At 39.6% G+C, this 24,985-nt stretch overlaps 1 protein-coding gene and 1 long non-coding RNA gene across 5 annotated transcripts in view; one reads left to right on the forward strand and one right to left on the reverse strand.

The window, feature by feature from the left end:
- ARHGAP21 (Rho GTPase activating protein 21) overlaps positions 1-24,468 on the forward strand; it is a 120,429-nt gene extending 95,961 nt beyond the window's left edge. For all 4 annotated transcript variants that reach the window (XM_048295085.1, XM_048295075.1, XM_048295105.1 and 1 more), the window contains 17 exons: positions 8,968-9,126; positions 9,281-9,383; positions 9,471-9,507; positions 9,986-10,111; positions 10,861-11,145; positions 12,228-12,292; positions 12,374-12,522; positions 14,036-14,178; positions 14,261-14,416; positions 14,524-14,602; positions 15,052-15,125; positions 15,211-15,300; positions 17,789-17,914; positions 18,107-18,148; positions 18,475-18,580; positions 20,333-20,364; positions 21,883-24,468. In XM_048295085.1, coding sequence (XP_048151042.1) covers positions 8,968-9,126; positions 9,281-9,383; positions 9,471-9,507; positions 9,986-10,111; positions 10,861-11,145; positions 12,228-12,292; positions 12,374-12,522; positions 14,036-14,178; positions 14,261-14,416; positions 14,524-14,602; positions 15,052-15,125; positions 15,211-15,300; positions 17,789-17,914; positions 18,107-18,148; positions 18,475-18,580; positions 20,333-20,364; positions 21,883-23,616 — 3,506 coding nt within the window. In that variant the 3' untranslated portion in view covers positions 23,617-24,468. The remainder of the gene's footprint in view (positions 1-8,967; positions 9,127-9,280; positions 9,384-9,470; positions 9,508-9,985; positions 10,112-10,860; positions 11,146-12,227; positions 12,293-12,373; positions 12,523-14,035; positions 14,179-14,260; positions 14,417-14,523; positions 14,603-15,051; positions 15,126-15,210; positions 15,301-17,788; positions 17,915-18,106; positions 18,149-18,474; positions 18,581-20,332; positions 20,365-21,882) is intronic.
- Positions 1,944-5,134, reverse strand: LOC125321793. The gene is made up of 3 exons (XR_007201692.1): positions 4,166-5,134; positions 3,797-3,908; positions 1,944-2,324 (listed from the first exon to the last, which is right to left on the reverse strand). It is a non-coding gene; the product is annotated as an uncharacterized LOC125321793 (long non-coding RNA).
- Positions 24,469-24,985: the final 517 nt, after the last annotated feature.

Consider the following 24,985-nt stretch of genomic DNA (forward strand, 5'->3'; position numbering starts at 1 on the left):
TTCATAGATACAGTTTTCACAATAGTTTCACATGAAGGATAACCTTGGGAAACCTTTTCTGTTTGTGTGTAACTCAGTCAGTATAACAAACATATTTACGTGAGTGCATTAGCAGAGGACTGGATTTGATGATTCAGGGAAGCTTGTTCCAGTCCTGTGTTTCTGGGGCTTAGAGCAATCAATGTGTTCAGCGTGCAGACATGTTTCCGTTCTATTCTTTTGGCCACGTGAGGATAATTGCGTAAAGTAGATACATGAAGAAGTTCTTTGTAAAGACAGTTAGTGCTGCCAGTGCTGGAAGTACTTAAAAACTAGCAAAAAAATAGATTTTTAAAGATTCTTGTTTGAAGAAATGAGGTAACAGGTCATGAGGAATCCAGGCAATAGTGTTATCTTTTTTCCAAATCACGTGTTTTAGCCTTGGAGATCTATACATAAGGGAGCTTTTACCCTTGCAGGCTGAAGTAGAAGATGCAGCAGCTTGTACTGCAAGATTTAAAACAAGAAGTCATTGCTGTGGGGCATTTATTAGTCCTTTGTGCTATCTTGTATGATAACAGGGTTAGTTCCATATAGTTTACTTTTGATTCAACAATTCATTTTTGTTTATTGGTTGTTTCTGACCTTCTCACTACTGGCGAAATCATATACAGGGTATTTTTATTTGATTATCTTCTTGACAGGCTTTTGAGAAAAATGGCCTACATTAGTGTGTCTGTGTTTACCTTAATGGCAGCTTCTTCTGGGGTTTCATGGACATAACTTTTTTTTGTCCTTCCTTGCCTGTATGTGGATGAGGATCCTTTTCCTAACCTGTGTTATCTTGTCCATTGTAGCGGGTTGAGTTCGAAAGCGGGCAGAAACACCAATTAAATGTAGTGGTTTTGGTTCAAAATACTCATTACTTACTTATTTTCCTTCTGTGAGATAAGAATTAGGAGAAAAAGCAAAGCAGGCACAAACCTTAAACAGTTGCAGTACAATGAAAAGAGTTTTATTACTAATAGAATTAAAAGTAAAGAGAAAATAACAAAACAAAATTAAAGCAAATCCCCCCCTCCCCCCAGCACTTCTCTCCTTTTACCCAGCTCACACAAGGGATAACAGAACATGGGATGTTAGTCAGTGTTCCAGTTCTTGAAAAGTCTCTCTCTTATGCTTAAGGAAAAAAGGGTTTTCCTTCAGTTGCACGTGGTTCCCAAACTGCCACCAATAGCAGACCCGCCCGGAAACAAACAATCTGCTGTGTGTAGAACATCTCTCCCATGAAAAATCTCACAGTTCCTTCACACTGCAAAACATGGGCCATCACATGGGGTTATTCATCTTTTTAAGGATAAGTTATTTTGGCCTGCACACAAAGGCTTTTCTTCGCCACAAGTCTCTAACAGCCTCTTACTACTTCTATATAGCCTGGCATAGGCACTCTTCACAATATTCACAGGCACACGAAGATACTCCATCCCCCCATGTTCTTCAAATGGATTAAAGAGACAAACAGTTTGTGCTATTACAGTTTCTTACCACGGCATGCAAGAAGGTTTCTTTTAAGCTGCGCGCCAGAATCGCGGCACCGCCCTCTTTTCTCCCGTCGCCATTTCCAGCTCCGTCCCACGTGACTCACTTCTCTTTCTCTCTGACTCTGAAGCCGCCATGTTGAAGAGTGTTCTTGTTCAGGCTTTACGGTGGGGAAAGCCTCGCTCCCTGTGTGCTGCTGGCTGCGTGGTGTCCTCTTCAGTTCAGCACGGAGTGTGCTGGCTGCAGACAGGAGGCTCTGCCGGCTCCCGCTGGCTCCGCCGGCTCCGCATGGAGAGGAGAGGGACCCGCCTGTCCCCAGAAGCCGCGCTGGATGGGTTTAGCTGTGAGCAGTCCATGGCTGGTTTTAGCTGCCTGCGGCTCTGGGACAGTCCCCCTCAGTGACCCAGGGTTGGGAAAGGGGGAAAGGGGCAGTGGCCCCGGCCCGGCCCAGCGGGGCCGGGAGGCTCGGAGCCCCCCCACCTTCCAGCCGGCGACCTCCGACAAAAAGCGAAGTCCCGCCTTTCTGTGTGGTTTAAATATGTAAATTGTGAGAAGCGCAATTGGTCTTAAAGACTGTCCATCAACTCAGGGTCAACCCAATACATCCATGCTCTCTCCTTCTTTTCTGCAGTCTTCTCACTGGTGCCACTTCCCTGCTGTGCTCTGCCTTGTTCCGCTTGTGCCTCAGCAGCCTTTTCTCGACCCTTTGTGTCCCGCCTGCTGCTGAGTTCAAGGAAGGGACATCCGGTCCATGTGGCTGTACTTTAAGAGAAGTGCTTCCTATAGCAAGCTGGAGCAAATCTAACCTGAGAGGCACAGAGGGTGTATTAGACATAGGGCAAGATTTTAAAGGAAGAATACTTCAGAGCAAGGCATTGTTGTACATCATGACAGTGCAGAGCCTGTTGTGGTGTCGTGTACTGTGGAGTACTTGGACAGGCCAAGGATGTGGAGTGCAAAACAGTTGTTGGCAAAGGGCTGAAATCAGTAAGGCAGTGCCTCTAAAGCCAATGCTGCAGGGTCACTGACACATCCTGTCAGTCCTTTCATAAAGAGAGGATTACGGCTTTTTTAATTCTACTAATGAGTACTTGATAGTTTGTTCTTTCTTTTCTTACATAAGCAAATTAATTTGACATGTAAGATTCATTCTTAAATTGCATCCCAAAGCCATAGCCCGTTGTTTGAGCTATTGAAGAAATAGAGAGGCAATTGTTAAAATACTTACTGTAATGGCTGTCAGGTAGATGCCATCTGAGTCTGTAAGGAACCTTGACATCTGTGCCTCAGTTGAATGAAAATAATGTTTGTAATGACTCATTTAGCCCTGTGCTTTACAGACAGCAGCATAAGCTACCTCTCTGTAGCCTTCTGCAGAAGGCTGGCCTTTTTACAATCGATCGCTGTTACATTTACACAAGATCTGAGTAACCAAAATTGCATTAAATACTACAGGAGCATCTATAAACAAATACCTAATCTAAGAGTTTGGTATGGTTGTCAGAAAGCCAATAACATTAAAATACAGTTATCTCCTTCAATGTGTGCAGTTTGGGAAATTGTATGTCGGACAATTTTTTTGTTCCTGGGTGTGCATCCTGTCTCAGCATTCTTCATGTGAAATGTAAAGCTGTTTTTAAGTGTCTATTACTACACAGCTGTTACATTTTATGATCTGAATCTTTAAATCAGATAATAGTCTTTGATAAAATACATACTTGTTGAATTAAGCTTTGTGGCCACATATTCATGTTGTTTGTTTAAACTAAGATGCCCAATTAGTGTTACAAATGGTAATGTGGTCTGCAATACATTTACTAAATAACACAGTTCCTTCTTACAGTCTTTTGAGGTGTTGAAACATTGCTTGCATGATTGCCGTGCCTGAAGAATAAATGTGAAGGATGACTTTAGCCTTGGGAAGCTAGTTTTTTCCAGTAATTTTTTATTACCAGTGAAGAAAAGCTTTGGCAAACTGAATCCGTATGGATTGGAGGAGAAATCACCTTTCTCTGTTAATAATCCCTATTAAAGCATCCCTGATGGTGTCTGTGCGAAAGTCTGTCTGTGAAATTTTTTCCCATGTGTGTATGATTCAGTTAACTACACAATTTCCTTAAATACCTCTCTCCCTTGCTTCCCCACCACCCCCCAAAAAAAAGAAACCACAGAACAGCCAAAACTCAACAACAAACACAAGGAAACAAAACCCACAATCATTACCAATTTGGATAAAGAAGGTATTCTTAAGACAGCTCCAGTACAGCTCAGCCCACACCTGTCCATGCAACCCAGGGAAATGCATGTGAAGGTGCTGACAGAGTTGGCTGGTGTCATTGCAGAGATACTATCTTTGAAGGATTATGAGGACTGGAAGAGGTTCCTGTTAACTGGAAAAAAGCAAATGGTACACCCATCTTGAAAAATGATGAGAAGGACAATTCAGGGAAGACAGTCAATTGACCTTATCTCAGTCCTTAGGAAAATCATGGAGTTGGTCCTCTTGGAACTAGTTTCTGGGCAAAGGAAGGACAAGATGATTTGGAATAGCATGGATTTACCAACTGTTTGACTAATGGGATTGCCTGCTGTAATGAGAGATGAGTAGATCTGTGAATGAGAGGAAAAACACAAGGTGGTCACCAACCTTGACTTCAGCAAGGGTTTTGAGCTCTTCAGTGATACCATCCTTATGCCGTAGTCTAGATCCTTGTGCCGTACAGTCCAGCTGTACTGCTGGATACATAGAAAAACTGAACTATCAGATCTCAGGGATACTGCTTAAGTGTTCATATTCTGTCTGAAGGCTGGTTACAAGTGGCATTCTTCAGGGTCCATCTTGTTTAAACAACTTTCATGACCTAGAGAGGAGACAGGATATTCTTATTAAGTTTGGCAACACTGTCCTGGTCTGTACCAATAAGAAAGAACATAGCCAGGATATTGAGGGACATCTTCCCCTCTATTTGGCACTTCTTGGATAAGAGCCCTCACAAAATGGTCTGAATTCATCACTAGCCCTGCTTTGTGGAGGATGTGAGCCTAAGAGACCTTCCAGGGTTTGCTTCCACCTGAATAATTCTGTGATTCATTTAAATTACATTTGAGGTTCTCAAAATATGCCCCCTTTCGTGTTCAGGTTGTTACTTTTAAACCTTAATGTTTAAGGGACTGTTCAGGAGATGGAATAAACAAACACATGAAATGTTATATTAATCATGATAAAATTGTATTGTAGCAGCTTAATAGGTTATTATATGGATCTGTGCTTTTTTTCAGTGATTTTGTGCCTGTTTCTTTGAATATCTGATTAATTGATTAATACTTGTTTCTTAGTTCCTCATTCATGTAGTGGGGATAGAATGTCCTCTTTGTTACGCTTTCTCACCCCTGAAATGCTCAGTTTTGCCTCCGGTTCTGCCTCTGAGCCCATTCTGTGTAAATCTGTGTCTTTGCAGAATCAGTTAGGTTTTTTTCAGCTCACCTACATTGTGTACAGATGCTCCCTATCTTTGTAGGTCCCCAGTTTCCAGCTGCATGGCAATACAAGTGTACTTTGATACACTAATTCCTCTCTGCCTTAGCTAGAGGATCAGTTAGTTGTGGTTGGAGCTGTGTTGCCTATTTATTACAAGTTTTTGGTGTCTTACCCCCATAAACGTTTTTGCATTGAAGGGATCTTCCGGAAAATCATTAATTGAACTGTTCACCAGTTGCACTCTCATGTGCAAACAGAGGTGACAAGTGGCATCCGCCCCCTTGGCCACAGATGCTCTGTCACTGTGTTGGCTTGTTCTGATGGCCGGTCTCTGTGTCATTTCATAGACAATAATGCAGAACAGATTGTGTTTGAAAAGTGTAACATGAAGTAGTGCGGGAATCACAGAATCATAGGGACCCATCAGGATCATTGAGTCTGACTCCTGGTCTTGTGCAGGACACCCCAAGAATCACACCATGTGCCCAGGAGCATTGTCCAAACTCTTCCTGAAGTTGGTCAGGCTTGGTGCTGCAGCCACTTCCCTGGGGAGCTGTTCAGTGCCCATCCACTCTTTGGGTGAAAAACCTTTTCCAGATATCCCACCTAAACCTCTCCTAAGTCACCTTAGTGCCATTTCCTTGAGTCCTGTCACTGGTCACAAGACTGAAGGGATCAGTGTCTGCCCCTCCTTTTCTCCTTGTGAGGATGTTGAAGGTCACAATGAGATCTCCCCTCAGCCTCCTCTTCTCCAGGCTGAACAGACCAAGTGACCTAATACAGCTTCTCCTCCCTTCACCATCCTTGTGGCCCTCCTTTGGACACTCTCTAACAGTTTAATATCTTTCTTATATTGTCGCACCCAGAATTGCCCCCAGCACTCGAGGTGAGGCTGCCCCAGTGCAGAGCGGAGCAGGACAATCCCTCCCTTGCCCGGCTGGTGATGCTGTGCCTGATGCCCCCCAGGACACGCTTGGCCCTCTTGGCTGCCAGGGCACTGCTGGCTCATGTTCAACTTGCCATGGACCAGGACCCCCAGGTCCCTTTCCCCGTCACTGCTCTCCAGCCCCTCATTTCCCAGTCTGTGCACACAACCAGGGTTGTCCTATCCCAGCTGCAGAGTTTGGCACTTGCCCTTCTCAAACTTCATATGGTTGTGCAGCCCTGTAACTTGTTGAGGGCCTCTCTGCCCTTGAAGGAGTTGAAAACTCCTTCCAGTTTAATACTGTCAGCAAACTTACGTGGTATTCTTTAGAGTCCTGTGTCTGAGTCATTAAAATGAAGATGTGGATGAGAACTGGGCTGAGGATAGAGCCCTGTGGAACCTCAGTAGTAACAGGTCACCAGCCTGATGTCACCCCATTCAGTGTAACTCTTAGTGCCTGACCCCTGATCAGTTGCTCACCCATCATGTAACAGGGTTATCCAGCTGTGAGCCGGATGCTTTGTCCAGAAGGACACTGTGAGACACGGTATCAAAAACTTTGCTGAAGTCCAAAAAGGTTACATCCTAGGCTTTCCTAGATCAGCTCGGTGGGTTACTCTCTCATAGAAGGAAATTGGGTTTGACAAGCAGGACTTTCCCTCATGAAGCCATGCTGGCTCTGACCAATGACTGCATTGTCCTCCAGGTGTTTTTCAGTACCACCCAGAGTAATCTTTTCCATGGAGCCTTTGACCTTTTTGTTGCAAATATTTAAAGACACATCAGTAATCTGAGGTAGGAAACTGAGAGAGAGTTCTTTTGTGTGGTTTTTCTTCTGGCTTGTTTGTTCTGTGCGCTTCACTGCTTCTTGGACACAGTCATTTTCATTGATTGGTGAGCTGAACACACCCATTCATATGCTGTGCGAGGAGTTTTGGGGTTCAAATACGTCAGTTGAGGAAACTGAAAAGGTAGATAAATATTGCAAGCACTTGAAAGAAAGATCAAAATACAAGGAATATATGTAGTTGTTTGGGTTTTGTTTCTTACTGGACAGCAGCAGTGGTATTTGCTAATGCATTAAATTAATAGGCAGAAACTCATATGGTATACGTCAAGATTTGCTCTATAATCACTTTATATTACATAAAAGCTTGCTATGAGCTGACCTTCAGTCCCTTCAGGGATTGAATAGTTATTCCCCTCCTGTACCAATGTAATTTGCAGTTCCTCTAAAGTTTGCATATTTCTAAAACAACTTTAATTTTGATACAACTGGGAATTAGATCCACTGTGAAGTAATAATGATTTGAATAATTTTTGTTGCTTTCAGGGACTTATAAACTATTCTTCCTCATCTGAATTCTTGGATTTAAGTGTTGTGGGAAATGATGTAGTGTTGCCAAACACGTTTGTATTCACAGCTTGCAGAGATTTATTTCAAATTCTAGTGTTTTTATAACTTTTGGGAGTAGAGACTATGACATTTGAGATATGTCTGTTAACATAAATAACTTAAACCTGAGCACTTTCAGTCTGTGTGCTGTAAGTCAATCAATTGTGCAGTGAGTGATTATATTCTTCAGTCAACATTAGCTTCAGGGAGCTCAGGAGACAAAAAAGGCAATAGAAAATTGTGCTGTTGTAGGTTAGAAATGGAAGTGTAGCTGAGGTTCTTCCTGTGTGCTAGTTGCTGTAGTGAAGTCATCTGTAAATGATGTTAATTTATCACTTTGGATGCAAGTAAAACATGGAAATTTTTTAATTGTAATGTCATGGTTTGGTGTAAATTCTTTTGCATTTCCTTTTTATTAATGTTTCTAGTTTGCAGCTGGGTTTTTTGGGATATGCTTTTTTAACTTCAAAAGTTACCATATTTTTCACTCCAGACAATTTAGAGGCATGTTATTTCTAAACCGTCCTGTACTTTGTTTATTGCCTTGTTCTAAATGTACATTGCCAAATTTTGATGGTACAAGTGCTGCCTTAACAGAACTGTTAGTGACTGTTGGAGCAGCACAATGCAGCACACGCAGTTGTGTTCGCACAAAGCAAAGAATAAACCTCTGTCTGTGAGTGTTCATTGATTTCAATAGGCTTTTCAGTAGCTCTGCATATTACAATTCTTAGCACCTAGAGTACATTCATATTCATTACGGCAGTACAGTTCAGCCCCTGCTCGTGACTTGATTTTTTTTCTTTTCCATCCCCTCCTCTACCAGAGCATGAAGTAGAATGATTTTTCTACTAGTAATGTGCTCTAGAAGATGTTATGGCTTTTTTCTCAAAATGATGGAAAATGCATCTTTTGGCTTCTTCCATCTTGTAAGAAACATGTTAAATACTAGAATGTTTAAAGCTTTTTGGAATCTTTCATGATGACTCTTGTGGCTATTGAGACTGAGAGGTGCTGGGCATGTATGGCATGCAATCGTTTCTATGAACAATTAGTGGAAGAGCTGATTGGTATGTAGTAGTCCCATCTTTTAAAAGTCTGGGTACTTGCTGCTTTATTTGAATGTATGGAGGATGGGGGGATTGGTTCTTCGAATGCTAGATAGCTGTTTAAAATGCTTTTTTTTATTTGCTTGTAACTTGCCTCTTTTACTTGAACACTCCTTTAAACCAAATGGCTTTTGATAGTCTGCCTGTATTTTATTGTAGTTATCTGTCTCTTGAGTTCAGGCTTACTGATATAATAAGTGTGTGTTTTACTTATGCATATAAACAAAAAGACTCTACTTGCAAATAATATTGAGAGATTACCAAATAATTCCAGTTTTTCAAACACAGCAAAATCGATGATGTTCTTCGCCTTTATCCCTAATGTCCAATTAACATCCCTAAGAAATGAAACAGAGGTTTCTCTTCATGAAAAAAAGAGTACATGTGACAGTGTGAATTAATTGGACACTTCTGTTTGTTAGAATGACTTCATGTTTAAGATATCTGATATCCCAGTAGCGAGAATGTTCAGACAGCTATTTGGTTTGAGCATTTGATTAATGCATTTAATATGTTAATATATAACATATTACCTTTGTAGATGAACCGACTAGTCCTAGTATTGACCATGATATTGCACACATTCCTGCTTCTGCTGTTATTTCTGCATCTGCTTCTCAAGCACCAGCTATAACAACTGTTCCTCCCAGTCCTACATCTCCAATCCCTTTAATTCGGCGACAACTTTCACATGATCATGGTGAGCGTTGATTTCATTCTTCTTCTCTTGCAACCTTTTTCCTTTCACACTCTGGAGATCAGAAGTGAAATTTGTAAACTCTTTATTGCTTGAAATAAATTGCAAAAATGTGATTCAGGTTCCTGCATACTCAAAAATTTCTATTTGTTTGTAGAATCCATCCGGCCTAGTGTCCTGGATAGCCAGCCTGCTGCAAAAACGGAGAGATCCAAGTCGTATGATGAAGGACTGGACGACTACAGAGAAGAGGGAAAATCGTGAGTTCATGAAAAAATCAATGAATTTGGACATCTGTTTTTAAAGTGTCTAAAATCTCATTTTAACATTTGTTTTTCTTCCAACAGATCCATCAAACATGTGTCTAGTTTAAAAGGGATTAAGGTAGGTAAATATATATATAGCAACTCCTAAATATTACCCATACTGCTGTGACAAATTGTTTGAATTATGCAAGTCTGTTATACAAAGTGATGTGCTGAACAGACAGGAAGTTCATTGGAATTGCTACTGATCAGATTGCTGATGTATACATCATATAGGTAAACATGGTCTCTTTTTTCCTGGACTCATCACATGGTCCTTGATTTTAATTTTCCTTAGTCTCTGTAAACAAAGCATATTAAATGTGGTGGCCTTTTGTGAAAACTCATTAATGAAAGTCTAAAGCTCCTGAAGTTTCTCCAAGTATTCTTGACATGTGGAAGGTCACTATTGTTGTGTGTAAACGTTAGAAATTATATTTTCCCAGGGGCATATTCTTGGGGACATTTTTAAAGGGAGAAACATCTTGAACAGAGGAACTGTAGACAAATGTGTCTAGAATTACAATGTGGGGATCTTTCTGTGATGTCTTCTCTAGGTCCCAGACAGCCAGAAATCTTCAGAAGACTCTGGCTCCCGAAAAGATTCTTCTTCAGAGGTGTTTGCTGATGCCTCCAAAGAAGGATGGCTCCATTTTCGTCAGCTTTTTACAGACAAAGGAAAGGTACCTGTCATGTTTGGGTTTTTCACTTAGGACAAACACTAAGCTGGTGACAAACTAAGATAAGAAACTTGAATCCTTCCTGGTTGGGTTTTTTTATTTTTTTGGATGGGATAAGATCATCAATAAGACTGACAAAAGTTCAGACCTGTTAAAAATTGACTTCAGTCAATTCCTCAGCCTCTTCTACAGACTGCTTTCCAAACGGTTTTAATTTTACATTTCAGAGGATCTGTTGAAGTAAACTAATTTCTAATGGCTAATTAAATAATAAGAATCAGTCTCTTGGTGGGTGTAGTTGTATTTTTTTCCTCTTTCCTAATAATGAAAAAAGTTGTAATTTTTGTGAGTGTTGTGGAGTTGAGTTCAAATTAACCTTCTGCACAAATACAGACTAACACTTAAAGAAAACTGGAAGTCTGGAATTGCAGTGGTGTGAAAATGCCATTCTGACTTGAAGGCAGTTTAAAAGGCATGGGCAAGAGTTCCCTAAATACCAGACCAGAATTTGTTGCATTCTGTTTCCTACTACTGTCATATGTGAACTCACACTCAGTGGGTGGTCTGGGAGAGCAGGTTATCAAGCAATTCACTCCTCTAATGGAGAGCAATTAGTGAATCCCACCTTGTGTAGTCTTTCTGCCAGCCAGGTGGGTAGACCTTCTTTGTGAAACTTCTGGAGGGAGTTATGTAATCCAGAATGGTGCACTGTAACACGTAAGCAAACTGACACTTTGGTTGCTGTTTTTCAGCGAGTTAGTGGGAGCATTCGGCCGTGGAAGCAATTGTATGTTGTTCTTCGAGGTCATTCACTTTACTTGTACAAGGATAAAAAGGAACAAGTGACCCTCTCTGAGGAAGAACAACCTATAAGCATCAATGCTTGCTTAATAGACATCTCATACTGTGAAACCAAGAGGAAAAATGTATTTAGACTCACCACATCAGACCGCGAGTATCTGTTTCAAGCTGAGGACAGAGATAATATGTTAGCATGGATTAAAGCAATACAGGACAACAGCAACTTAAATGATGAGGTAATTCTATAATATATGAAACAGAAGTCATAGTTCTTTCATTTTAATTCTACATGTATTGTGTTTTCTTGTAATTAATACTTGAACAGAAGAATTAATTTTTCATTAAGCAGTTGACCAAAATGTGTACAGGAACATACAAGAAAATGAGGTGAAAGGGAAGGTAACTGAGTAAATGAATAGAGTTTAAAAAAAGGTCAATATAGTCATAATTAGAACATAGAATTTTGAAAGGAATTAGCTAATGCTGTTGCTGATTTGACTAAAGATACACTTTATAGTAAACTGATCTGCCAAAAATACCTAATCTTTTTTAAAAGATAATTGCATGTTTAGGACCAGTGGGGTCTCTCTTCAGGCTTGCATTGCAAAGTGGTGTGTGCAGTAGTACAGTGTGAAGAGTTTCTCAGCAGTTAAAAAGTGAAACTTTGGAGGATGCCTGTTTCTCTGATTAAATGCTGATGTTTCTATGAATTAAGTTAATGCTCATTGCCAAAGGCAAACATCTCTTGTTGTACATAAGGTATCAATATCTGTCCCAATATTGTCCATGGTGCATTTTCATTGCACTGAGGAGCAACAGAGGAATATATTCATGTCTGTGGTCATGCACATCTGCTAAGATTCAAAATAATTATCCAAAGTATTACAAAGATAGGTAAAAAAGCAGATTTGAATTCATGTCTTTTCAGCTGTATTTGTAGTAGCAATTAGTTTTCTAAGTACTGTGTGCACATAGGATTGTATTTTTCAAAGTAGTAATATGTGTTTACTTGCATTTTTTCTGTTTAAACTTACTTTCAGTTTAAAAAGATTTAATCAGATTGTACTGCTTTGAAAAAAAACCTGTATAAATAGCAGTACTTTTGTAATTTGTAATTACTCACTTTTGTTTTCCTTGTGGTTTTAAATGTTTTGTCTTTACTGTTCTCAAGAACTGTCTGTTAGGATGTTTGGTTTGGTTGAGGGTTTGGGTTTTTTTAAAGTGGACTGAAATGCTGAATTCAGTATTTATTTGGTGACCAGAAGAGTTGATCATATTCTGAAACGAAATATAAAGTGTTTCTCAATTTGTTTTATAGGATACGGGTGTTACTAGTAGAGATCTGATTAGTCGAAGGATTAAAGAGTACAGTACAATGATGAGGTAGGTGGATTGTATGTTGCCAGTAGTTTTTGTAGAGTTCTTATTTAGCTTCTTTTAACTGAAGTAATCTCTCTTGTTCAGCTCTTCAAGCAGCAAAACAGAGCCATCTCCCAAAACACCTCGCCAGAGTCTAAGTATCAGACAGACTCTGCTTGGAACTAAAGCAGAACAAAGGACTCAGAGTCCACATTCTCCTAAGGATGAGACTGAAAGGAAGCTTCTCACTAAAGGTCTGTATGTTTTGTGTATTTCTAGTTCCCTTCTGCCCCAGTGCAAGGCTGTCGAGGTGCCCTTCTCAGGTATTTTTTAGTTCATGAATACATAGATGCAAACCAAGTATTAGCCAGGGCTTTTTAAGCTGCAGCTCTGCTCACTCTAGTCACTAGGAACTACTTCATCTCAGATCCCTGAAGCGTTTCATTTAAGATCCCTCTCAAGAGGGTTTTGTGGCTTTTTTTCCCCAACAGCTCAATGTAGTGCTAACAGTAGTAAAATACAGGTTTTAGGCTTCTTGTGAGCAAAATTTTGCCAAGCTTTGGAAATAATTTTGTGTGTAATACATACAAGTCAGTCTCCAGCTGACTTGGAAGTGATAAGGTAAATTTTTCCATTAAAGTACTTCAAAAGTACAGAAGAACAGCTTTTTTTGTCTTAATTTTTAAAACACTGGAGTGAACCTGTATTATTTTTTCTGAAATAAAATTAATGCCTCCTGAGTTCTAAAAAAGTCTGATGAGCTGGCAAACTTGAATCAGTATCTGAACTCCATCAAATAATGTCACAAGCTGCTCTTTTTTACTCTCTTTTTCTTTTTTTTTCTTTTTTTTTTTTTCATGTAGTGTGTAAACATATGGTACTTCAGACTGTTGGTTAAAAAATGTTGTATACAAATTCAGGCAATTGGATAAGCAATCACTTTTGATCCTTTTGATCAGCCACTTTTTAATGATTCAGTCTTGAATTTAAGCTATCAGTGAATTCTGTTTTTTGTTGCCAACAAATGTCCCTTTGCTCCTGCAGTGCTACACATGTGACTAAATTCCATGTGTTGGGTAAATGTCAAATCTACTGAAAGAATATCTCCAGACATAAGAAGGAAGTACTTACTGTGTTAGGTGACTTGCAGTGCAGGATTAATGGGAATTGCAATTTGCTACAAGAATTCTATAGGAGAGGTAGGCAGAGCAACTGAACTTCCAATCTAATTTTTGAATAGAGAATACTTTAAGTGAGTAATGTTTGGACTGATTTAGGAGTGACTAAAATCTGATAATTTCTGAAAGAGTAAGTCTGCCCATGTGTGAGCATGGCTCTAGAGTTTGATGGGTATTTCGTGCAGCAGTGTGATTCCATAGAGACTTAGTGTTGTGCTACTAAATGTAGATTTTATTTTTTTCTAATTTAGTAGTTTATATAAATTTTAAATTGCATAGTTTATATACCTTTAGTCTTAGAATGATGAAATGCCACAGTTCCATCCAGCTACTTGCTTTTCTAAGTCTGGGGTGTGAGTATGTTTAGATTTATCTTTTGAACCACAGAAGAGTAAGAGAAGTAATGTTCAAGACAGACTAATATTTAGTGAGTTGTTGCCTAAAGCTAGGCTGGTAAAAGCTAAAAATGCAGCAGGTGCCACTTGCTTTTTGCAAATCTGTTACCTGTACTTACAGTCGGCTTTGTGGCATAAATGTTCTTATTTTTGGTCTTTATTTCTTCTTTTTCCATGGTCCTAACAACAAAAAGATGAGACAAGCCCACCAAAAGACAAAGGGACGTGGAGAAAAGGCATTCCAAGCATTATGAGGAAGACATTTGAAAAGAAGCCCTCTGCTGTTGGAACATTTGGTGTTAGACTGGATGACTGCCCCCCAGCTCATACCAACAAAGTATGGAAGTAGAGGTTTTTTTTCATTGTGAATTTAAAATACTTTTAAAATCAATTACTTATCTATACAACTCTTTCTTCAGTATATTCCGCTGATTGTTGATATATGCTGCAAACTGGTCGAAGAAAGAGGTCTTGAATACACAGGTATTTACAGAGTGCCTGGAAATAATGCTGCCATCTCAAGTATGCAAGAAGAGCTCAACAAAGGAATGACTGACATTGATGTTCATGATGATGTAAGTCTTCGAGCACACTGTTTTCATATTAAAATGCCCAAAACTTCTGGTTGTGTTGTGATTATAGAAATATAAAGCATGTCTGACCTTTTATTTTAAACACATAGAAATGGCGTGACTTGAACGTGATAAGCAGTTTGCTGAAATCCTTCTTCCGAAAGCTCCCAGAACCCCTCTTTACCAACGGTAGGTTGTTTTCATTACAGTTTTGTCTTTAGGACTTGCTGTTGAACAATTGTCTTACAACGTTCAGATGATTTGATAGAAAATCCAGTGAAATCATCCCCACTCCGCAATAAATGTTGTCTTCCTTAAAGGGTGGGGAGTCATGGTGATCATCTTAAGAATGAGAGGTGTCAATAGAATTTCTCTGATGTGAAGGGATTATGAATATGCAACTAAAAGAGTAAAATTTTCAATTCTGCTGTTGCAGTATTCTATGAAAGCTGGGGTTTTTTTTCCCCACTGTCATACAATACATATATGTACAATATAATGGGCTAATTCCAGAGGTCATTGTTGTATATATGTTACTTGTGTTCAAGGGGAAGTGGGGCTGGCAGATGGGGGTGTATACATATACGTACATAGATATAAAAACTCATATATATGAATAATTTCTGCTTTTTTAACAGATAAATATGCAGATTTTATAGATGCCAATAGAAAAGAAGATCCTGTTGAGCGTCTGAAAACACTGAAGAGACTGGTAAACTAAAATCAGTTGTGTTGCAGGTGCATTACAAAAGTAGCATTAAGTGTTCAGAGTTCTGAACAGTGATTGTTTGTTTCAGATTCATGATTTACCTGAACACCATTATGAGACTCTCAAGTTTCTTTCTGCACACCTGAAGACAGTAGCAGAGAACTCAGAAAAGAACAAGGTATTAGAAAGAAACATATAATGTGTTTTGGTTAGTTTCATTAAGTATTATTTTTGTGCCGGGTTATTTCTAATTAAGGTGATAGTTTATTGTTGTAGATGAAATTAGGGAGTTTTGCTATGTGGAGAAGATTTTTGTATTAGGCTAAGTGCTCCTGCAAAATATGCACCTGTTTAGTGTGAATTAAGTTTATTCAAACTGGTAGTCAGTCTCTTGGGAATAACTCCTTGCATCCTAAATTTATCCCAAGTCTGTAAATTTCCTGTAATCCAATTCAGACACCAGTGAGACTGCCTGGGCAGGGCACAGGTGAATAAAGTGCTGACAGTGTTTGTCACATTAGCTTTCTTTGAAGCCTGGCTTCTGTATGCTTGAGAAATTTTTAAGACTAGGACTTGCTGTAGTTGTCTGTTTAATTACCCTATAGATGCTGTTTGGCTGGTTTTAATAAAGAAAATTCATACTGTAAGTGGTGGTAGTCCATCACTACTGGGTCTTTTTCCACCTCTAAATGTAACTTTTTGTCATTTCCGTAGGGTGGGAGAGAGGTGTTGAGTGCTTCTGTGCATGCTATAATCCTACAGTAAATACAAATAATAGTGTCCCCTTTCTCAGCTCTCAGGGAGGGGTAGCTGAGTGCAAAGCTGTCCATAATATGGGTGTGCTTATGGATGTTTACCTCAAGGCAGGAAATGTGGTGGCTTGGCTTCCAGTGGGCAGAGTTATGACAGCTGGTGGGGGGTCAGTAGCTCTGACCGAGGAAGCTGTGACCGGTCCGGAGAGATGGTCCCAAAAGGAATCGCCTTCCCGAGGCCCGGTGTCTTCCCTCAGCTGCTGCCTAGGAGGGCCCTTGCAGAAGCTGTCAGCTCTTTAGTGATTGTCAGCTCCTGATTTCAGCTCAGCTCTGCAGGGCAGCCTCCAGGCCAGGCCACACCAGAGACGAGAGGCTCATGTAGCTGTTCCACACAAGGCAGCTTTATTGTCCATACTCCGGCGAAGGGGAGCCAGGGACAAGCAACTCTCTCTGCCCCCACAGGGGCAGGGGGCTGGCTTTATAGGGATACAGGGGGTGGGTGCCAGAAGGTAAAGGCCAATGGGTTACAAAAGATCTGCATAGGGTCTCCCAGAGGATTCTGAGTTTGTCTTCTTCTCGCCATAACTGAAAAAGTGGTTGTCTTTCCAGGGGAGTTCTGCTGGGAGATTGAGCAATCTCCTTATCTCAGCAGACGTCCCTCCAGGGCAGTGGCTGGGCATACCCTACAAACAGAATAAAGGAAAAAACTTGATATAATTGGTGGTATATAGAAGAGCCTGTGGCCAAATCATTTAAATCATCTTAAATCACTTAAAAGATCAGTTGAGGTGAATATGGTAGGTTCTGAAAATAATACCTTCCAGGTAAATATGAAAGAGAAGTATTTGTGTGTTAATTAAAAAAAATTCAACAGATTATAAACTTCAGTGAAATTACAGCAGATATTATAAGGAAATTATAGTAAATGTCATTTTTAAGTGCAGTGCCTAAAGGAAGCTTTTTTATAATTTTATGGTTTTGGTGGGCTATATGAATGTTGTTAAATACTGTTAATATTATTGAATATATAAGGCTAGATGAAGGAGGTGTTGTTACAATTGTGTGACTTGTCAAAAGACACAATTCAAGTCCAAGAGAGTGTTAGGGGCTTGTGTCACGTTTGCAACTTACTTCTGGTAAGCACAAAGACCTTGCCTCCTGTATATTACTGGCCTGTTCTATACTACAATAGTAAATTCAGAGTTAAAGAAGTAAGCAAAAATAGAAGGTAAGTTCTGCTGCTGCTTCTTGAAATTATTTGTCAGAGATGTAACATTAGTCATACACTTAATTCACTTTTAAAGTGGTGACCTGATCACATAACTCTGAGCCTGTCTCACAAATAGATGTGTTTAGAATAGATGTGTGATATTTGTTCTGCCACCTCCTCTGAAGTTGGTGAAAATTGAATGAGGTCTTTATCAGTAGATATAATACAGTATTTGATTACCAGCTTAATTTTTTGTGTGTGTGTGTCATGTAAACATTTTCAGGAAAAAAACCAGGGAGCTATAAATGCCTTTTTAGAAAACAAGAAATTCTTAAAACATCAATGTTTCCAAGCATCAGTGTTTCTTTAAGGAAAGATGAAAAGATCCCCCTGAAAGTGTAAAGAATATATCTGAGTCTGTGAGTTTTCTGTGCTTGTGGAGCCATTTGCTTGCAGTAAGTTAAGGAAGGTTGGAATTCTGAATTGCAGAAATGTTGGGTGTATTTATTGCAGCTGCATATTAGGAGACTTTTGTTGTAGTGTAACATGCTACCTGAGTACCTAATGTATTTTTAAAAAACTCTTTTATGTCCTTATTTAAAATAGTTCTCATATATATTAATAGTGTTATATTAATGTACTTAGCCCATATTACTGTATTTTCTCATTATAAATGTATGATGTGGAAATATTTCATTTCTTAGATGGAACCAAGAAACCTGGCAATAGTATTTGGTCCAACACTTGTGAGGACATCTGATGATAACATGACACACATGGTTACGCACATGCCAGACCAATATAAAATTGTAGAAACACTCATCCAAAAAGTAAGTGGGTGCATTTCATTATTTAAAAAATAAGATCGTACAGAGATCAACCAGCTTTTTTCTCATTGGACCAGTTTGGGTCTGGTATTTATCCATCAAACTGTCACTTTTAGTAATATCCATGTATGATTGTGCCACATTTGGGTTTTGTATTTCCTGTGGGGTTTTCACCTTTTTTATTTTAACTTTTAGCATGACTGGTTTTTCACAGAAGATGATGCTGAAGAACCTCTTGTAAGTATTATGGCATAAATACTTGTGTTCTAACTGCCTTAGTTTAGAATCTGCTTCTGCTGCCTCTAGACCGCCTGTGTATTTCTTACTATGTCACTGTATGGTTTGCTCTTCAGAAGCACCTTTTTAGCTTTCCAGTCCTTGTAGTAATGAATTCTATTTTTTTTTAAAAAGCAAGCCATGCATTTGTTTTAAAAGCATAAAGGAAAATAGGACACGCTTTCCTCGTGTTCTTCAGGTGAATAATGCAGTTTTCTAAATGCTGTTGAATCGTAATGAACTATTTGTGAAACGATGATGAAGAGATCTTTGTTTATTAACTGTAGACAGCAGTTCAGGAGGAAAACACTGTAGAATCTCAGCCAGTGCCAAACATAGATCATTTACTCACCAACATTGGAAGAACGGGAGTATCTCCTGGAGACGTATCAGGTAACTCTTGCCTGGACAGTGTTAGTCCATAGGCTAGAATAGCCTACTCTGTTAACTCACTGTAACTCTCTCTTCCTATTTTCTTTTACTAATAAAACGTTTTCCTCTTTTCCAAAAGATCATTTAACACTTCTTAAAGACTTGAATTGTTGATAATCATGCATGATATAATTTGGAAGACTTTTTTGCCTAACAGGAATTTAATCATTAAAAAATGAGTCTTGCACATAGTATTTTATTTATTCACAGTAACCCATGCAATCATCATTGTGAGGTCAAGCAGATACGCTGCTATAAAGTGGTTTGTTGTGATGGCAGAAAGACTGATCTTCAGTGGTGTTCTAATATTGCTCCTTCCAACGTTAGGAATGCAAATTGAGTTATGTTTTCTTGTCAAGTGATGGACACTTTAAGTATGTTGCAGTATGTTTATACTAAAGCTGGTTTCCTTCTGTTTATAAATGCCATCCTCTTTTGTGGCTAAGGATAAGCATTACAGGCTCTTTTTTGGTGACTTCTTCCCCTCCTCCCTTCACTCTACTATTGCACTAACCCAGCATGTTGTATCCCACGAATGTTATCCCTTCGTTTCTAGCTTTTTTTTCAGTTTTCAAAGGGTTGTTCAGCACTTACTGAAACAGTCACTTTGTACTGATGTTGTAACAGGCGAAGTGGGAGGAGTCTATCACACGGTGATGTCATTAGTGGATTCTGTGATGTCACTGATGGACAGCTGGAACTGTAGGAAGAAGGAGGACTGTTGCCCACACTGTAGCTGCCTTGTCTGCAGAAACCCCCGTTTCTTGTAAATGGAAAAAAACCCAAGTTGATCTGTGCTGTAAATTTTCTTTTAAGAGTATTTTAAACAGATCAATGCTACTTTTTAAAAGTTTTTCTGCTGTTTCTTGTTATCTCTGAAGCAGACCCTGAGGAGAAATAGCATGGTATGGTCTACCAGTCTTTCTAGTCATAAAGCATTAGCCATGTGTCAAAAAGGGGTGTGGCAGGGGGCTCAGCTCTTTCTTCCCAGGGAGGAAGTCCCAAGTTCATGTTTTTTAGTCATTGTGCTAGCCCCTTCCTACCCCCTTTATAATTGTATAATCTTGGGTTTTGCGAGACAGTAAAACTATGGTGTCCATTTTTCATTTCATAAAAGCGCTTGTTGTGGGAAAGTACAAAACTAGTAGCTGCTGACATCTAGACAATTTAAAAATAAAATTTTGCCTGTATGTAGTAAGAGGTGGAGAGAGATGTATAATTGGGGTTTTACACACAAAATATGACTTAATTCCTTAAAAACTCACAAAAAGAGTATGACTACAAGAACCATGATTTGTACTTAGGGAGCCAGCTGTACTAAGACACCCAATTATGCTTTGTGTATTCTGAATCTCAAGAGAGTACACAGTGCCATCCTGAAAAGGTCTCTCAGCTGCGGTTTTGCAGGGGCTGTATACTTTAAAGCATCAAATAAACATTAGTATTTCTGTTTTTGATTTTGAAGAACAGGGCTCCTTTGCCATTCCTGTCATTGAGCTGGTTCTGCCTACAATTCACAGCATCCTTTCATGGCGGTGGCTTTCTGTGGTGCAGCTTGCATCTTTGTGAGCTCTGACTATTCACTCTGTTCTGGTTTTAATTTGCTTCACATCTTGTTCCGTGCTTGTCTTTTTCATAAGTCCAGCATTGTCTGTAGCAACAAGAAAAAAGTTGCAGAGAACTAAGCAAAATTTTTTTCTAATTTTTCCACAGATTCAGCTACTAGTGACTCAGCAAAATCTAAGGTAAATAATTTTGTGATGTGGTGTAGTACAAGCTTCTGAAATCTGTTCGGTGCTTGCTTTATTAAATCACTGATATGGAGATGTACTATAGAGCTTATGTAGAATTTCTTGAGTAAGTGGTAGTACTGTTTTCTCATAACCTATTTTTGAAGTGTTGGAGAAGTACTTGTGTGCGGTTAGCTGCATCTACCAAAGCAGTCAGCTGCACACAGCAACAGCTTCATTCCAAGCTCTCACAATTGTGAGCACTTAGCTCCTTTTTGCATCTCATTTGGTAGAGGTAAATGTATATATATGTTCCCTGTTGTTGGCATAGTACTAACTCACAGAGAGTATTTATATTTCTGTATTTCACTGAGAAAAATATACTTAGAATTCAGCCTGTTCTTCAGGAGGTAATAGCTCCTCATCTTAGAGGAAGGCAAAGGCTGTGGTTGAAGGTTGCTCTGCAGAATCTCCCTTGGAAGTATTGCTGTGCTTGGGAGGAACGCCTTGTGAAGCAGGGGAACAAGACTGGAGCATGGGCGTTCGCTCAGTCCTCAGTTTATTGACAAAGCTCTCATCTGACATGTGCACAAATCTTTTGTCTCCTGGGCTGTTGTTCAGTAGTTCTAACATGGGGTAGCACACGGTGACAGGGCAGCACACAGCTGACCTCAGTGAGCTCATGGCACAGCTTTATGCTGGCCTGCATTCCAGGTGTGGCACTGATGCCCCCCTTGGAGCTGGGAACAGGACTCAGAGCATCCTTCTGGTTCACTGTGGAGATGCCAACACAGCTGCTCTGTGAGGATGTTTGGTGGTTTGGCTGTTTCCTCAAAATAGCCCAGTTTCCAGGACACCACATCATACTGCCTGTAGCGGTGGGGGGCAGTAAGTAGGAAAGGAGCAAAGCTTCCAAGGGACCAGGTGGTAATGTTGTCAGAGTAGTGAAAATAGTTTTTAATTCATAAAATGGAATAATTTGGCTTGCACTTTTATTGTTTCTGTGCCATTTTAAAGATAGATTCCTCTAAAATAAGGAAGTTTATTTGTTAATTTTCTACACTTAAACTAGTTATGAGTAACATTCATTTTATTGGCAGTAATTAATTGATACCATTTATAAACTCAGTCTGAAAGGTGAAAGATGAACTGAAAAATGGAGTAATTAGCCTTTTTGAATAGGTGAGACCTTGAAAGGAGGGATTGTGAAGCATCTGTGAAGCAGTTGCAAACCAGTCTTGAAAAGGTTTTCTTACTGTAATGGGGCCTGCTTTATTAGTCAATCAAAAACTAAATAATAGTATACACAAACTCGTCTTTCTTAAGTTGAAGGGACTCAGATAAAAAGTGGAAGGCTCAGGATGAAAATTGGCTTCTGGGGCAATGTCATTTAAACTACAGAAAGAGCATGTAAATGTTTCCTGAATGAAGACACACTTTTTACTGTGAAGCTCAGGATGTGTTTTTAAACTGTCTCAGGCTAACGAATGTTTATTTTTGACTTTACTTATGCCCTCTCCCTTTTCTTAACAGGGTTCTTGGGGTTCTGGAAAGGATCAGTATAGCAAGGAACTGCTTGTGTCCTCCATTTTTGCAGCAGCTAGTCGCAAGCGGAAAAAAACTAAAGAGAAACCACAACCAAGTAGCTCAGAGGATGAGTTGGATAATGTGTTTTTCAAGAAGGAGCTTGCAGAACAATCTCGTGGTGACACAGCAAAAGAGGACACAGCTAAAGGGGAATATGAAAGAGAGAGAGAGATAGGGAGAAAACAAAGGATGTTTGTCCTGAAGGAAAAAGAGAACAGCAGTAAAAAAGATGTGAATGTTGTAAAGGATGAAAAGAAGTCATTAAAGAAAGAAAATATCCTGACAGAGGAACCTTCACTGCCTTACCATGAAAAATGTACAAAATCATCAAATACCAACTCTCTGCAAACCATGCAGAAGAATAACCCAAAAATGCCTGTTTCACAATCTTCTTCCCAGGTTGAGGAGACAGTGTCTGACTCTGGCACTATGCTAAGCACTTCTTCCCAGGCTTCCCAGCACAGATACTCATGCAAAAAAGTAGCCAGCCCTGAAATTAAACACAGTGAGTTTTTAGCAGCTGATGTCAGCTCCATCACCTCAGATTACTCAACTACTTCTTCTACTATGTATCTGACTGGTTTAGATGCCAGTATGCTGAGCCCTGAGGTGCAGTCAGTGACAGAAAGCAAGGGAGAAGATGCTGATGATGAAAGAAGTGAATTGATCAGCGAAGGGCGTCCTATGGAGACGGACAGTGAAAGTGACTTCCCTGTCTTTGCTACCAGCGCTGCTGCCGAAAGGCTGTCCAAAGGGAAGGCGTCAGAAGCAGTAAAGACCAGTCGGAGGAACTCTGAAGAAAGCGAAGTAAGTTGTACTGAGGGAAGTTCCACGCCAAAGTTAGAGAGTCGCAGACTTTTCAGCTCGCACAAACTTATTGAATGTGATACGCTCTCCAGGAGAAAGTCTGCACGGCACAAAACAGACAGTGAGGGGTCAGGGGATGCGAAGAGCGAGAAGGACTTGCCTACTGTGACCAAAATGTTTGACATCATGAAAAAAGGGAGATCTACAAGCAGTTTAGCTACATCGGCCAAAAATGAGGCTGACAAACAAGAACCTACGTGGAGACTTAAGATTACAGACAGGTTAAAGCTGCGACTCAAATCATCTGCTGATGATATGTTTGGAGTTGGGAATCAAAAAGCTAATTCTGCAGAGACTACAAAGAGAAAGAATATCAGGCGAAGGCATACACTTGGAGGGCAGAGGGATTTTGCTGAAATAAGTGTCTTGAATGCTTGGAAAGCTCAAGAACCAAGTCAAAGTAGAGAGAGAGAATCTGAGCTTTCAGCTGTGACTCGGTTGAAGCCAAAATGTCCAGCCCAGGACCTCTCGATCTCGGACTGGCTTGCACGGGAACGTTTACGCACTAGCACAACTGACCTTAGTACGGGTGAAACTGGAAAGCCCAGACTTGAGAACACTAACTTAGCAGAGGTATCAAAGGCAGAACTGCCCTCATCTGCAGAGATGCAGGAAGATGAAGGCAGCTCTTCCAGCAGCTTGACCTTAATTAATAGAACACCACCTTCGGGACCATTTCAGCCACCAGACCAGGTAAATGGTGAAAATTATCAGAACATCAACAAAAACAACTTCAGCCCAGCAGTTGATGCCCATCCTCATAAACTGTCTGGGACCCAAGTGGTTAGATCTCGATTTTACCAGTATCTTTGAAATGGGGAGATACGTCCACTGCAGCAATTCATTAACTTACTGTTACACTTCCCAGTAACTCTGTGTGTGTGTGTGTGTGTGTGCGCGTGTGTGTGTACATATATAAATATTTTTTTCCTGTACTGTTGTTGTTATGCAGCCTTCATTTGGGCTGGTTTCATCAATGTGCTCTGTGGAACGTCTTCACAGTGCATTACCACAGCCAGAAGAACACTAAAGTATATATATATATATATATATATTTTAAGAAAAAGTATATTTGATGGCTGCATACAAATGTTGAACAAAGCATCTGATGCAACATGCTGTGTAGTGTATACATGGTTTTCTGACTGAGAGTTGGCCTGGCATTAGTATGCAGGAAAATTGTTCTTTTGGTTTAGTCACTAACAAGTGCCTCATTATAAATTCATTTGGTTTGTTAGGGTGCCATATTGCTAAATTAGAGAAACTTATTACAAACAAATGAATGAATTTTACTGTTAACGAGTTTCATTACATTTTACAAATGTTAACACAGGTGGCTACAGAGCTTCCATTCCTTAGGCATTCCAGTAAATATTGGAGTTTTATATTTCCAATTTTAATACAGATTTTGAGTTTTATGTGACTTGAATTTCTAATCTTTCTGTAAAATAAGTAACTTAACTGTACATATTACATGTGTATCTTTTCTTCAGATACCAGATTTGATATAAATGTTGTAACATAGGCGTGTAGATAGTGGATACTGGATGGAACTGGTTTCTTTTATCGAGAATATAATTCTGCATGAAGACCTAATGAATCCAAACCTGTATCATGCCTGTGTGCATACCCACTTAAACACTGGAAATAAAATTGTTTTGGTGACTCTTTTTGTGATTCAAATTCTTTCTGATGAACTGTTCTGAAATGTCACGTTTATAAGTTGCAGTCAGCAACTGCTCTCGGGATCACCAAGCCTGCAGTTCCTCCTGGATGAAGGAAACTTCTCATAAATCTTTTGTTTGTGGGGCCACACTGTGCAGGTCAGCAGGTGAGAGGGATTCAGTTGGTTAAATATTTTCATCTTGATACATAATTTGATTCTAAGATATGCAGGAAGTGGGTTTGTGGGTTTAATGCGCAGGTTTTGTGACGTCAGAATGAACATCAGTATCTGCCAGTCAGAACAATACTGTAGTTTGGGTCTTGGACTTTTTATAATTTTAACTAAAAAAAGTGTTTCTACCCTAAAAAGTCATCTGTGTGCGAACTATATCAGTTATATTTTTTTATTCTATGTTCTTGCATACCTACTTGAAAACAAAGCAGCTGTTCATCACTTTGGGTGTCCCTGTGTCTTACACTGTTTCCTGCTTGGCAGAGGATTAAAACTCTCTCAGTG

The sequence above is a fragment of the Corvus hawaiiensis genome, chromosome 1 (assembly GCF_020740725.1).
Source record: "Corvus hawaiiensis isolate bCorHaw1 chromosome 1, bCorHaw1.pri.cur, whole genome shotgun sequence".
Taxonomy (NCBI): domain Eukaryota; kingdom Metazoa; phylum Chordata; class Aves; order Passeriformes; family Corvidae; genus Corvus; species Corvus hawaiiensis.